The sequence below is a fragment of the Festucalex cinctus genome, chromosome 1 (assembly GCF_051991245.1).
Source record: "Festucalex cinctus isolate MCC-2025b chromosome 1, RoL_Fcin_1.0, whole genome shotgun sequence".
Taxonomy (NCBI): Eukaryota; Metazoa; Chordata; class Actinopteri; order Syngnathiformes; family Syngnathidae; genus Festucalex; species Festucalex cinctus.
This window is the reverse complement of record NC_135411.1, coordinates 40,063,102-40,078,650: the sequence shown is the minus strand read 5'-3', so window position 1 is coordinate 40,078,650 and position 15,549 is coordinate 40,063,102. Positions and strand designations below refer to the sequence as shown.

The 15,549-nt window shown below is 38.6% G+C and overlaps 2 protein-coding genes across 2 annotated transcripts; one reads left to right on the top strand and one right to left on the bottom strand.

Moving 5' to 3' along the window:
• The first annotated feature begins 166 nt into the window (after positions 1 to 166).
• On the top strand, positions 167 to 13,946 carry LOC144028013 (protein lifeguard 3-like). Its single transcript, XM_077535611.1, has 12 exons — positions 167 to 622; positions 5,521 to 5,838; positions 9,107 to 9,174; positions 9,292 to 9,356; positions 9,460 to 9,513; positions 9,581 to 9,631; positions 9,722 to 9,761; positions 10,782 to 10,819; positions 10,900 to 10,987; positions 12,633 to 12,728; positions 12,805 to 12,858; positions 12,963 to 13,946. Exons 2-12 carry the CDS (start codon positions 5,526 to 5,528, stop codon positions 13,107 to 13,109), a joined length of 1,014 nt encoding a protein of 337 aa, XP_077391737.1. The 5' UTR covers positions 167 to 622; positions 5,521 to 5,525; the 3' UTR covers positions 13,110 to 13,946.
• On the bottom strand, positions 11,370 to 15,249 carry LOC144028045 (uncharacterized). The gene is made up of 3 exons (XM_077535614.1): positions 15,152 to 15,249; positions 14,395 to 14,623; positions 11,370 to 14,311 (listed from the first exon to the last, which is right to left on the bottom strand). The coding sequence occupies exons 1-3, from the start codon at positions 15,189 to 15,191 to the stop codon at positions 14,140 to 14,142; spliced, it is 441 nt and encodes a 146-aa protein (XP_077391740.1). The 5' UTR covers positions 15,192 to 15,249; the 3' UTR covers positions 11,370 to 14,139.
• Between the last annotated feature and the right edge of the window lie 300 nt (positions 15,250 to 15,549).

The following is a 15,549-nucleotide window of genomic DNA, read 5'->3' as shown; positions in this document are numbered from 1 at the left end:
TTCTCACTATGAGCGTGGGTACGGTTTATTTGAATTGTCTTTAGCCCTCGCCGTCCCTAAATTCCAAATGACGTAACTCTTCGTAAAACGAGGATCCCGTTGCCCTGCTAACTGACGTCATGAAGGCGGTGTTTGGGTTATAAGAAACATTTCCTTAATAATAATAAAAATGGCAATACGTGTACATTGATCTATGTTCAAAGCACAATATTTTACTAGGGAGAATGTCTTATTGATTTTTCCTGATAAAAATACTGTCGAGCGACCGTGCTGAAGCATGACTTCATACAGTAACGGTAGGACTGGACGTTCACGCAAACAACAGACACGTTCACGTAATAGACCATGAGCGTAAACGTAAACAATAGAAAAAGATGATCACGTCTCCAAGCCACCGAGAACAAGACTGGGCTAGGCTAGCAGAGTGGAGCGTGGCGTGGTTGTGGGAAAAAAAGATTCCTGTGGACTCCACCCAGCTGCTCGGATCTGCTCTGTTCCAGGAAATGTTCGACTGCAACGCCGAGTCTCGCGGGGCCCAAAACCCACTCTGAAATCACAACTGTTTGCCACCACACGAAGGAAAGTCTTCAAGTTTCGCACTATCCGTGGGACTTCACACTTTGTAAGTTGTGCTTAATGCGTCGTTGGTTGTTTTTTTTTTTTTTTCAAATGTATGTGGATGTGTATTGTTTAGCTCAGTGCGTAGTTTGTAACGCAACTCCCTTTCCCCCCAATCATGTTTGTTTTCGAAGCCTCTCAAAAGAAAATTGTTTTGTTCGTGGACTACTAAGTAGGAGGATTACATTCTTCTGTCAGACGTGGAACTGGAGTTACTGCTCCAGCTTGCTTAGATTTAAAGTTACACCAACATTGAGAGCCTTCGGGGGGGAAAAACGTTACATAAGACGCGGACGTATAAAAAAAAAAAAAAAACTTAAAAAAAATAAATTAAATTAATAATAATAATATTGACATTAATTATTTATTTATTTATTCAAGCGTTTTTAGACACCCAGTTTGTATGTGTAGATATGTGATAATAGTGTGTGCGGCGAATATAAGTTCTACTTGTATTTTTAACTCTAGCAGGAGATATACATATACCGATAATCGGGCAATGCGAGCACACACCTACCGATTATCCTGTGATAGGCTTATGTATTTTTATATTTACCCCCCCCCCCCCTCCCCTTTCCCCGATTTGCCCAGAAATTTACATTTGTATGTGTGAAAAGGCGAGTCAGAAATCAGAAAGCGACCTTACTTTAATCTGTTGTAAAAAAAATAATAATAATACTAATCATAATACAAGCCTATGATAAAAAAAGAGCAACTGTTTGAGTGTAACCTCCTTCATGTCTTCTAAGTCTGTCACTACATTAAAAGTGTGAAAATTGCAACCATGAGGGAGTTACCAAGTTAACAGTTAGCTGAGTATGTTTTATTTTTCTTCATTGTATTTTATGTTATTTTGTACGAGGCTTAAACAATCAGGATTTTTGGGGCCAATTAGAAAGTTTAAAAAAATGTCTATTTTAATAACTTGTTTACTGTGTATTTTTGTAATTTATTAATCAATTTATTTAATTTAAAAGGGAACCATGCACGCTAATGAACATTTAGATGTAAATATGCCAGATTAGAGCCGTTGGCAAGTTTACATTTTGATCCCTTGGCAGGTTGTAACATATTCATTATACATGATGTGTATTGTACACTGTACACAAACAGAAGTATTCTTGAGCATTTTTGCCAATATTTAGCTATCAATGTAGTGCCCCGAGGAAAAGCAAGTGTGATTTCAAAATAAAACATTTATCCATTAACAAACAAAACTGGATTATTATTTTTTTTTAAGTTAAAATTGTAGTTGCTTTCAAGACATGCAAAAGGGGGGAACAAGTACATTAGGAACTAATATATTTTAATTGGAAAAAATATTTGAATGAAGAACTTAAAGGGATAGTTCTGATTTTTTTTTTTGACATGAATCTCTATTTTATCCTCACCTCCAGTGTGTGCGATCAGCACTGACTTACCCCTGACAGCGTTCTGTGATACGAGTTCTGGTCCGATGTTGGTCGAGAGGAAAATAGTCCAGCAAGCTGGCTGGGGTCACCTAAATAAAGCGTTTTTCTTCTAAAAACAATTTGTGTTCAAAAGAGTGATACATTTGCATCACAATACTCTTTTCTGAATAAAGTCGGACGCCATTACCGCCGGGCACTACTTTTCTGTTCGTTCGTATCACTGCGCGTCGCCCTGTAGACAGCTGATAGTTGCGCCTTCCGCCTTCGAAAAGACAACTTGTAGATTAGTGTGCGTCTTTCAGCTGCATGCGGGGCGCCGCACAGTGATACGAACGAACAGAAAAGTAGTGCCCGGCGGTAATGGTGTCTGACTTTTTTCAGAAAAGGAGTATTGTGATGCAAATGTATCACTCTTTTGAACACAAATTGTTTTTAGAAGAAAAACGCTTTATTTCCGTGACCCCAGCCAGCTTGCTGGACTATTTTCCTCTCGTCCAACACCGGAGCAGAACGCGTGTCACAGAACGCTGTCAGGGGTAAGTCAGTGCTGATCGCACACACTGGAGATGAGGATGAAATTGAGATTCATGTCAAAAAAAAATCCGAACTATCCCTTTAACTTGTGTATTTATGAGTCTTAACGCCTGTGTTTCAGAATGAAGCAAAGTGGAACACAGATACTGTATTGATTCTCAAACTTTAAACATTGCTACAGCTGATACTTCAGTCATTTGAGGCACTGTATTTGAATGTATTAAATAGATGTTTATTTTATACTTGTATTTTTATAGTAGTAGTTATTTTCGGTTCAAATTACTACACTGATTTGGCAAATAATATTTCAAAATCAGCACATTTGAGGGTACCATCCAAGCAACAAGCAAATGATTCATTATGGGGAGGTTTCCAGTGCACAGTGTTGTTATTGTAAACATTTTGCCTTAACACGCAGTCTGGAGTGAGCAACCCCTTCTCAGAAGGAAAGTATCGGAATATTAAGAAGTTGGGGCTCAGTAAATCGAGTTTTGAAAACTTTGAGAAGTCCTTGAAGATCACAAACACAAAACTAATATCGGCCTCTAATTGGCTACACTTTATTTTCTCAGCGTGTCAGCTGGCATGTCACTGAACCTGAGCTGCATTATTTGTATGACAGCAAGGCCAAAAATGTCATCAAGGAATTTTGTCATGGTGTTCTGAGGTGAACATTTAACTGATTCAGAATCATGTGAGTTGGATCATGTGATTATGAGAATACGCAAATGTGTAACTGTTTAATCAAACCAACAAGTTTCATTTTCTAGCGCCGAGACGCAGGCACGTCAAGCCTTCTACAGTAATCGCAGAGAAGTCTCTGGCTTCTTTTGGAAAGCTCTTGCTTAGATAGGAAGAAGCAGGTTTTTTTCCACTCAGTGAGTGTTGTTGCTTGTTAATGGGGATGTGACATCATGGCAATCCAAGGTGGGGCCTCCTCTTGAATTCCTTTACTGTGTATTTCCCTAAAAGTCACAGCCAAAATAGAGCACATGAAATGGATTATGTTTTTTTTCCCCCTGATGTTCTAGTAGGCTCTTTCTGACACATTTTTAAGTTCTAGCCGAAGCCTGAATTTTTTTTGCTAACACTGACTAGTATTTGAACAGTTCACAATTCCCTCCACTTTGACTTAAGGCCCCAGTTCTAGCAGAAGAAATACTGCCCAAAGCATGATTCTGCCACTATTATTTTCATGTATTTTCTTCTTTGCATGATGAGATGTGTTGTGTGCACCAAACTAGTCGTGCTCCAAACGATCGGCAATGTCATCGTTGCCGATCACTAAAACACTCACCCCGCATCTCATACTTTGCAGCCTTTGTGCAAAGCACCTTGTAGCTTTTAGCTGATTTTCAAGGCTGAGAAATTGTGGGTGAGCTGCAACTGTCCATATTAGGCTATATCATAACATTGGAGAGATTTTTGTTTGGAGGCTGCATATTAGTTTGAATTAGTAGCAACCTTCCATGCTATAGTTAAACCTGTTTCAGAGCACTCATACATTACATTAAACATTTGAATGTGCTTAAAGTAAGCATAAAAATAGTAAAATACATATAAAAAGTATTAGGCAATTAGCAGAAGTCATACTGGATAAAAAAGTAAGACTGGCAATTTAATGCTTGGAAGCAATTGCTTTGCTTGAGGGCTGCTTTTGTTCTCTCTTTTTTTTTTTTGCAGGGTTACAAATAGCATTTGATAGCTTTTTAAAGGATACAGCCCCTGTTAAGCCTGAACTGGCATAGCAGGTTTATCCAGAAAACACATCTTAGGGATAATTTCAATAAAAGAACCAATTGAATTAATTAGAGCAAATAAAAGTGTTGGAGTTAACAAATGCCGCTAAACTTGTGTAATTTGATGATGATGATGATGTTCATGCATTATGCTTAAAATAAACCAATAAAGGGGTAGAAGTATACACGTTGATTAAATTCACTTATTTGCTTTCCACAATGGTTATTAGATAGACTTTTATATGATGCTGCTGCTAACTTGTATTAAGTTGGCTAAAAGCAACATCAGCATTTTTCTTCTAAAAACAATTTGTGTTCAAAAGAGTGATACATTTTCATCACTAAACTCCTTTCTGAAAAAAGTCAGATGCCATAACCGCCGGGCACTATTTTTCTGTACGTTCGTATCACTGCGCGGCGCCCTGCAGACAGTTGATAGACGCGCTGCAGACAGCTGATCCTTCCGCCTTCGAAAAGACAAACAACTTGTATTAGTGCGCGTCTATCAGCTGTATGCGAGCCTGACGCCAGCGATATGCATCACTACCAAATAACAACAATACTAACCTAAGTTAAAAGGTTCACAAACGTGATTAGCAATAGAGCACTAGCAATTCTACATGAGTTGAATTGAGGGGATATACTAATTACTTATATGAGTATTAAACTCTATAAAATTCACCTATGCTAAATAGTATCTTAAAAGTAATGATGGGAAAATGAAGCTTTATGAAACACTTGCAATATTCTTTGACTCCTCTTGATTGGGCTCTTGGTTTTAAGATTAAGGCTAGTGCAATGGATGTTAATAAAATTTCCACACTATTGTGCCATCTACTGGAGTCAAAAAATATCACAAGTGTGTCATGTGGCTTCGTTTGTCCATCACTACTTAAAGGTCACCCTTCAGAAGTCCAGAAATAGTGCATGAGTGAACCTCCTGGCTACAATGAGCTCAATTATGTCCACTGCGTGTCTGCAAGAAAGGTCAGTGTAGAAACCTGGACGGTGGTGCAAGCATGTTTCTGGCGAAGCTTCGAGACAGACATTCAACTTATCCTTTAATCGACTTTTTTTTCCCCCAGCCCCAATCCAAATCTTGTTTATGCTAGGCCACGCACAGTTCTGTGAGAGCAAACGTGTCCGGAAACATCCCGTAATAATTTGATCTTCCACAAATGTGTGTTAAACAAGTGACTGTTCTCTTCTCGTCACAGGCAACATGTCCAGATCAGACTACCCTCCACAGTACGATGACTCCCATGGCCCCCCGTACGCACCCCAGGGCGGCAATTACCCAGCACCCCCTGCGTATGGCTTCCCAGCCTTCGGCGGACCTCAGCCAGGCCAGCCTGCTGCTCCTTACCCCACCAACTCAAATACACCTCTTTTCCCGAGTCAGCCGGGCTATCCTCCTGGTATGTACCCGGGACCGCCACATCCCGCCGCTGGGACCCCTGGAGCCATCTATCCCAGTCAGCCACCTATGCCTCCCATCATTCCGCGAACCATGCCCTCGGATGTTATAAACTCTGGTAAGACAGGAGCTTTTCACGCGTGAAAGCAAGAAATGAAAATGTATGTATGATGCCAAATTGGTTGATAATTGCCGATTAATTTTCGGAAAATTTGTTTATTATCTGCTTTATCTGTTTGACGTCAAATTGGTCGATAATTGCCGATAATTATTGGCAAATTTCTTTATTATCTGTTTTTATCTGCATGATGTCAAATTGGTTGATAATTGTCGATAATTATCGGCAAATTTCTTTATTATCTGATTTATCTGTATGACACTAAATTGGTTGATAATTGCCGATAATTATCGGCCACCGATATTATCGCGCATCCCTAATGAAAAGATGTCAGAATGACTCATCATGTTTTTCAACTCAAAAACTTTCACCACAAGCACCATTTTTTACTTGCATGCATCAAATTTGAGTCGGCTACAGTCCAAAGAATCTCTTACAAATGCTTAATTTTTTTTACACAGTAGTCAGCATCTTTCATGGGCGAGAATTAATTTTTTTGTGAGACCAATCAGTGTCATGGTTTCATGAAATAAAGTGCCAAACGTATTCCAAATGCACGCAAGAACAAACCTAAGTAAAAACATTTACAATTGTGAAGAAATTTATTCAATTTTCAGGCTTTTTAGTCTACGATTTGAATGGTGATCACTCTGACTGGCTTTTAGCCGCGGATTTATGAATTGGCTGTCAACAGCCAGAGGGCAGCCATCTTACGTTGCCACTTTACTGATGTGTTTTTTGTTCCCCCTCTGAAAACACTGTTATCAGTGTCATAGGCGGTTTTACGGGGTGGCCAAATGGTGGCAGCTGCCACCATTACCAAGTCCCCAAGTGCCACCGTACTTGACTCCCCTGTTGTCAATGACTCTATCAGTACTAAATTCAAAATGTTGTTATAAATATTCCTTATATCAACACAGTGTGGCATTACAAGTGTGTTTAGAATTTACTGACTGGAGTTTGAATTGTGTTTTAGTAATTTTTTTTTGTAATGGAAAAGGGGGAAAAAAATGTACAAAGTTCAGGTCAGATCTCTCTTTATCAAAAGATGTTTTTGCTTTGTCTGTCTGACTTTACTTACTTATTTACTTACTTACTTACTTATCACTTTTATGGGTTGGGTCATGTATCAAATGCTTTTCTGCTCTTGTCTTAAATCAAAATTCGACATCTTGATGTATGATATCATTTGGGAATATGAACTCTGGAGATTGTGTTTTTGCTTGATACAACAAATTTCTGTAATTTAAAGCCACTCACACCCAATGAAGTTGGGACGTTGTGTTAAACATAAATAAAAATAGAATACAATGATTTGCTCCTTTTATTATTATTTTTTTGAACATATAAACAAATGAACAGCAGAAATAAAACCGAAAACAACAACAATCAAAAGAGAAGAAAATCCCAATAAAATAATCATTCAATCAATCATAACTTACATGTTCAAAAGGGAGTAGGAAGAAGTTAAAAACTTATTTAGTCCTACCCCTTTTACTCAATATATTTAAACTTATTTCATTATTAATACAATTTTAATTTACTAATTATTTAAAAAAATAAAAAAATAAAAAATAAAATTTTGCAAATATGTTTAAACCTATATTTAATTGAATACATTACAAAAATTTGAAACTGATATACTTTTGTTTTTAGCAAATAGTAATTCACTTAGAATTTTATGGCTGCAACGTTCTAAAAAAAAAAGCTGGGACAGGTGGCAAAAAAGAGAAATGCTCATCAAACACCTGTTTGCAGCGTTGCACAGGTGAACAGGCTAATTGGGAAGAGGTGACTGCCTTTATTGGGTATAAAAGGAGCTTGCCTGAATTGCTCAGTCATTCACAAGCAATGACCTCTTTGTGAACAGTTACGTGAGAAAATTGTCAAACAGTTTAAGGACAATGTTCCTCAATGTACAAATGCAAGGAATTCGGTCCATAACATCATCAAATGGTTCAGATAATGTGGAGAAATCAGTGCATGTAATCGGCAAGGTTGAAAACCAACATTGACTGTCCATGACCGTTGATCCCTCAGGCGGTACTGCATCAAAAACCGACATCAATGTGTAAAGGATATCACCACATGGGCTCAGGAACACTTCGAAAAATCTGTGTCAGTAATAGTTGGGCGCTACATCAATACAAGTGCAACTTAAAACTGTACTATGCAAAGCAAAAGCTTTTTCATCAACAACACTCAGAAACACTGCTGGTTTCTCTCGGCCTGAGCTCATTTAAGATGGACTGATACAAAGTGGAAAAGTGTTCTGTGGTCTGACGAGACCCCATTTCAAAGGTTTTTGGAAATTGTGGGCGTCTTGTCCTCTAGGCCAAAGAGAAAAAGAAGAATCCGGACTGTTATAGACGTATACAGTACAATACAACAGTGTGGCTTCGTATAGTAAAAGCGGGCGAGTACTAGTCTGGCCTGCCTGCCTCTCTCATTGAGAATGTGTGGCACATTATGAAATGTAAAATACAACAACGGAGACACTGACTGTTGAACAGCGGAAGCTGTACATTGAGCAAGAATTGAAAAGAATTTGGTTCAACAATTAGTGTCCTCAGTTCCCAAACGTTTATTGAATGTTGTGAAAAGAAAAGGTGATGTAACACACTGGTAAACATGACCTTGTCCCAGCTTTTTTGGAATGTGCTGCAGCCATAAAATTCCAAGTTAATGATTATTTGCTAAAAACAATAAAGTTTGTCAGTTTGAACATTAGATATCTCATCTTTGTAGTGTATTTAATTCAATGTAGGTTGAACATGATTTGCAAATCATTGTATTTTGTTTTTGAATTATTTTTAACACAGCATCCCAACTTCATTGGAATTGTGTTTGTGTGTCAGGCTAATGATCGTACATGTACATGATGAGAAAAAAACAACTACTGAATATTTTGCCTTTTAAAATAACCACTGTTTGATCTTTTCAGCTTGCACACTCACACTTATTTGAGCAGTGCAAACATAACAATCACGTTAGCACAGAATCTTGTGCTAAAGTGACTCCACAAAAATTTGAGTATTTGCAGCAGTTACCCATAACAATGACAGAAATTGAATTCTAATATTACAAGCTTGTAGACTGTCAATATGTCTTTGATGCATATATTTTAAGATAAATTGATTACAGGGGCTTACTACTTTCGTACTTCATCCTCATTCCATATAAGTAGATCAGCCTTTATTACTATTTTGCTGTAGTATTTTGTACATTATTTCCATTCATTTCTACATTTCCGCTCTAATATGGACAGGTGACGATTTTGCCGCCAGTGGAAGCGACTGGGACAATCTGAGGATTCGACATGTTTTCATCAGAAAGGTAAAACCAACCACTCAAATTCAGACTGCTGCAAGACTTTCGACAGCAGAATGTATAAAAGTACTTTTGATTTGCACACCTGTGGCGTGAAACGTCTTCTGTTGTGCCTGCTTTCAGGTGTATTTGATTCTGGCATTGCAACTCACCGTCACAACAGCCATTGTGGCCGTTTTCACTTTTGTGTGAGTATCATGCTTTTTTTTTTTTTTTTGCTTTTTTTTTAATGTCCCGCCTTAGCTTGTCAACTGTTTGTGATTGTGTGCACCACGTTTCTGTTTCTCACAGCGAAGAGGTCAAAACTTTTGTACAGCGGAACCAGGCTATCTACTGGGCATCATAGTGAGTTGCAACACATTTGAAAGTGGAAAGTGAATCTCTATTCATCCTTTTGCTTTTTTTCCCCCAGTGCTGTCTATTTCATTACCCACATTGTGTTGGCCTGCTGCAAGGGCCCTCGGTAAGTGCGAGAACACAGTTTTAAAAATCATGTTGACACAAATAATGCAATGAACCTGCGTCACGTGTTGTAATCTCCCAATCTCTTTAGGAGGAAGCATCCATGGAACTTGATATTGCTCGCCATCTTCGTAAGTTCAACAGGCAGCTTGAATGTTCTCCTGTTAACTTGAATCAGGAAGCGGGTACACGTGGTTTTCGGCACGCGGACGACAAACTGAATGGAAGCGTCCTCCAGAAAGTTTCCATTTGGGCGGTGTCTTGCAGGAGGATTGAGTCATCACACTTGGGCGCATCATGACGCACACGTTCTTTCTCTTTGTTGTTTGTTGGTTCACGGCTGGAAGTGAATGTTTGACTTGATGCTGCTGTCGACAGCAGCTGAGGCATGGACAGCTTAGGCTGTCATTGCTGATTTTTAGTTTGAGTTTTTTCAGCTACCTGCATTGAGATCCTCGTGACATTGTCATACTTAATTTAATGATATCTGTGTCAAATATCTACCTTATCAAGATTCACCATCGAATTTTAAGGTTTCTTATTTAGCTTTGTGAGAAGCGTTTGTCAGATTCAGCCACTTTTAAATGATAGCAACATTTCAAACTAGCCAAAGCTAGTTTTCTACTCATTTTCTACTACTGAGATTGTTGTCTTTGTAAAGACAGAATTGATTGAAATTCTGACAAAAGCCAAAAAATATAACTAGATCTAAGCTACAAATCCAGAAAGTCACTTAAACCGTAATATCGTGTTGCACTAGGAAGTGACGGCGCATGGCACTGAAAGTGAACTGAAGTGAGGCAGAGTCCGATGAAATTTGCATGTGGGGACGGGGAAACGAGAAGCGATCTGCACTGGAACATGAAAAACAAAAATGTTACTTTTGTTTGTGGTTTTGAAAAGTTCCGTGTACAGACGACAACGCTATTAAAAAGTCTTCCTTTTCGCACGGGCTGCAAAAGCGCCTAAATCATTTGCATAGCAGCCCCAGTTCACATTATATTCTATTTGACTTCCTTTAAAAAAAAAAAAAAAACATTTATATGTAAACATAAATATTAGCATAGTTGTGTGTGGACTAAAAGATACCCATTTACCTACCACTAATCAGAATTCATGTTAACTTTATTTGTTCTGTTTTTCTCATGCAGACCTTGGCGCTGTCTTATATGACTGGATCTATATCCAGGTAAAACTACAATTTAATAGAGGTGCCTAACCATTTTGCTTCAACAATTGCGTGCTCATTGGTGTGTTTTTTCCCCCCAGTTACTATGACACATCTGCAGTGTTTCTCGCTTTGGCCATCACTGTTGTCGTCTGCATTGCCGTCACAGTCTTCTGCTTCCAGACTAAGGTACGTGTACGTGCGTGAAAACACAAGAGCTCACCACTTTAAGAGTCTGGGCTCTTTGCTGGCCATTTACAGCATGTCAACCTTATTTCCTTTTTTGGAACTCGTTTAGCTTTTCTCATGCAAATGTAATGGCACTTTTTGTCATTTCCAACTTTAGCTCCTCTTCATCAGTAAGATACTGTTAACATCATATGGCCACTTTTGGCTAATATCTAATATTATTGCAATCAATTATACCCTAACCCCCCTCCCAATTTACTGTTCAACTGATTATGGTTGTTAATTTGGTATGGTTTAATGATTTGATGTACATTTGTAAGGCTTCTTCAGGTTCAAGTCTGTTACAGCCTCTTTGGCTCAATAAGCGACGCCTGACAACGAGTGAGAGGGGAAAAAAAGAAAACCACAAGCTTTATTTAACCTAATCAAAAAGAAGTTTAAATAAACAAAACAGCAGAACAAACAAAAATGACTGGGGACCCCAACCAAAATGAAACTAAGTGGGGCCAACACTTCACCAACCCCAGTCGAAGGCTGTCAGATCCAGTGTTGTCCCCCTAACCTAGAAAAGGACAAAAATTGAAATCAACAAAGGAACCACGAGTACAGTGTTCCCTCGTTTTCCGCTGGGGTTAGGTTCCAAAAAATACCCGCAATAAATGAAATCCGCGAAGTAGTTAGCTTTATGTTTTACAACTCTTATAAATATTTTAAGGCTCTAAAATCCCCGACCGCACAATTTATACACTTTCTCATTGAGGCATTTACATGTTCTCACATTTCTCTCTTGTTCAAACTTTGACAATGTTCAAACCTTCATTAATTTTATAAAATGGGTATATTACTGTAAAAAAATATGCAAAATTGCACTTAAAAAAAAATCTGCGATACAGTGAGACCGCGAAAAGTGAACCGCGTTATAGCGAGGGAAGACTGTAATGGGTCAACAGCCCAAACTAAAACAAGAGCAGCTCCAGCATGCTACTAGCTGGTCTGCTGTTGAGAAAAAGACAAAAAGTTAAACAAACAAAAAAAACCTAAACAAACGGGAAAAAAAAACAGACACCCTCACCATTGACAATAAAGCGTTGCGACAGAAGGAAAAAGCGCATCACACTTCCTCACCAATTGACTAATTGCTACCAGATGTGGCGAGTCAGAAATGAATGGGAGCACCTAATGGCGGCCAGAGGTAGTGCAGGCTGGCCATCAAGGAAACCCATTAAGTGTCAATGACGGTATTCATATTACAGCTGCACATAAGTATTATTTTCATCTTAGATTAAACTGGCTATTGTTTTCCCCATAAATTGATTATGATTCAGTTCTTGGTTTGGTCTGTAACATGTGAGAAAATAAATGTTAATCATTGTTTTCAAAAGTAAAAGAATAGATTTGCAGTTTATCTCATTTTCATTAAACAGTGTTCTTTCAATGTACGACAATAGAAATCGGATGTTGAGGCTGAAATCAGAGAATTTTGACAATTTTAAGTTCAACATTTTCTGTCAAAAATTGATTATGCAAAGTGGAATTTGAAGGTGAACAAAATGAAAAGAATGGGTATTTCTACTAAAGCCAAAAATAGTCACAAGCAAGTTGAAATGGTAGTCAAAATGAACCTTGACTGATTTTTTCTGTCCAGGTGGACTTCACCAAATGTCGGGGATTGTTCTGTGTGCTTGGCATCGTCGTCTTTGTGACCGGCATCATCACCGTCATTGTGCTGTCGTTCAAATATGTGAGTTTCAAACGAGACTCCGAATACCAACTTCCTTGTTGGCATCATTTGTTCATCATTGTTTTTGTTCCGGTAGATCTACTGGCTTCACATGCTTTATGCCGCTATAGGAGCCATAGCTTTCACTCTGGTAAGTATTTGAAGAGTTTTGAAGATTTAAAAAAAAATAAAAAATACAAAAGAATCCAGTGAATTGCAAAACCACTCTGGAACCCGTTTGTAATTGCTCTGCAGTTCTTGGCGTACGACACACAACTCCTCATCGGTAACAGGAAGTACTCCATCAGTCCAGAGGAATACGTGTTCGCTGCACTCAACCTCTACGTCGACATGATTCAGATCTTCCTCTTCCTTCTACAAATTATCGGTTCAAGCAAATAAGTCTTTGGGGATACACAAACAGTCATATCAACATAGTTGCTGCAATATCACCCCGTGCTGTTTAAAAGTCTTTGCTTTGTTCCCACGCGTAACTACAGAATGTAAATCATGCTGCACTCAATGATTATAGCATAAGGGCTGAATGTGAGATTTTATTACTGTGCAAGACATTCTGATGCACTCTCACATATATGGTAGGATATTTCTACATTTATACGCCTATTAAAAAAAAAAGAAAAAAGTATTCCAGTGTCAATGTTGCCATTCTTGTTGGCTTGAAGTAAACCGACTATATATAATATTTTTTTTTAAACTACATGTACTCATGTAGTGCTGTTGATGTTTTGCTGGGTTGTACTTGCTGTTACATGTGCTTCCATGAGGATTGGTTAAATAGAAGAACGGCTACTGAGTTTGTTGCTTATCTACTACTGTATAACTTGTTGCAGCATGTGTTTGCCAGTCTGATGTCAATACAAAGTAATAGTTTGTCAACACCTTGTTTTCCCCCAATCCTGTCAGCAAGTCAACACCGTTGCACAGTAATCAGTCAATGTGAGAGGTATGGCGGCTGTCACCAATATTGACCACAAGAATAGGGCGCCTGATGGGACATTGTAATTTCCTAGGAAAGGAGTGGTAATCATTTTGAGAATGTACCTTTATAGAAAGTGTCTTCATAGTAATTAAAGGTAATTTCAGATTTTTTTTTTTCATTGCTCAATGTACCAACCTGGTCTCCCTTTGGAAAGGTTGGTGACCCCTGCGATATGGCTTGTAAATATATTGTGTGGCCTTTCATATATAATAAAAAGTTTTATTTGTGTTTCGTGGAAATTCTAAGGAAGTTAAATCAACATAAGATTATCCGTTATGCTGATAAAACACAAAAACATTCATTACAAATCCTTTAACAAGCATCTTTCCATATTATTCCTCAAGTTCCTTCCAGGAAGTCCTAGAATGTTTAGAACATGGTCTTCTTTTTTTTTAGTATCAGTCTTAACAGCAGCGCCAGGGGTCACAAGCATTATTGGTGAGGTTTAACAGTCTCGGCAGAACGGTGGAAGCGGCTTCCTTCGTAGTCCGCCTCGAGTGACCTTTGAATCCTCTGTCGAATTTTCAGCTGCTTTAAGCGGTTCTTGTCTACTTGCCGTTTGACCAGCAGGAAGCCGATAATACTAGCGGGGAGGCCGAGCAACCTTCACAGAAGCAAGAGCGGAAATGCATGTTACTCAGTGATAAGGACAATGTGTCCGTATATACACATATGCACAAAACTCACCAGGCAAACCCAACCTTGGTCATGGGATGTTTGGCCTTTTGAAGGGGAATGTAGTCAGGATCCTCGCTTTCCTCCTCCTCTTCCACAGTCCCTCTTCTCTCCTTTTGGCTTCTCTGTGGCTCCCTCCCGGGACTGCAAAGCGATGCGGTCTGCAGCCGCAAACAATGGCGGTGTGTCGGGGAAAGGTAGCTCGTCACTAACCATCGACTACCGGGAACCAGGGATGCACCTGCATATGCAACAAATAATGGTACAGTCGACATGTCCCCAGAATTTCGGAAATGTGTCACACACTATTATGGAAAGCTAGAGCTTTTATTTGATACAGTATCTTAATGTCCATGAACCAGTATGCCCTTTGCCCTCAAATAGAATGACACAATAGACCTCATTTATTTTATCCACTACTAGTCCCACATTTGTCCTACTCGTATGCAATTAAACAAACCACTGTGCTGCACAAGTAATAATAAGCCCAACAAGTAGGAAATTGCCATACTAGCAGTACCTTATTTCTGGCACCAAAATGCCCACTAGCAGGTATTTGGAACGGTTCGTAATTCCATTCAAAGTAGAAGGCTTTCCATAAACATTTGGCTCATAATCGTAAACAAACTGTAATTCGACAAATTATAAACGGTCAGATTGTCATTTTCCAAGGCTAATAGTCATCGATATAGGTGTCACGTGGCAGTGTTGTAGTGCTGACATTGTGTAAAAAAAAGAAAGAAAAAAGAAAGAAAGATATATATTTTACCTTTACAAGCTGTGCCAACGACTGTCCTGTACGCCGCCATGTTTGTTACGCAATGGGAATGTCATGCACATGCGTAGTTTCAGCCTGCAGGATTTTGTAGTCTGCCACCTATTGGACATCTGTCGATATTGAAACCTAGCGTTCCTTCCATGTCATGATTCTAAATACAAAAACAAAAAAAAACGTTCGAATTTCTGTAGCTTGCACGATAATGGAAACCAATCATTCATTGAGTTAAGTCAATTGTCACAATACAAATGACTAACTGAAATTTGGTCGCATTTACTGTAGCCTACCTTCTGTAAAGGATTTTTCTTTTCTAAATGTAGCCGAATACACGAATTTCACGTTTTGCATCGAAACACAAATAGAATGTAGTATTTTCTATGTTGTGATAT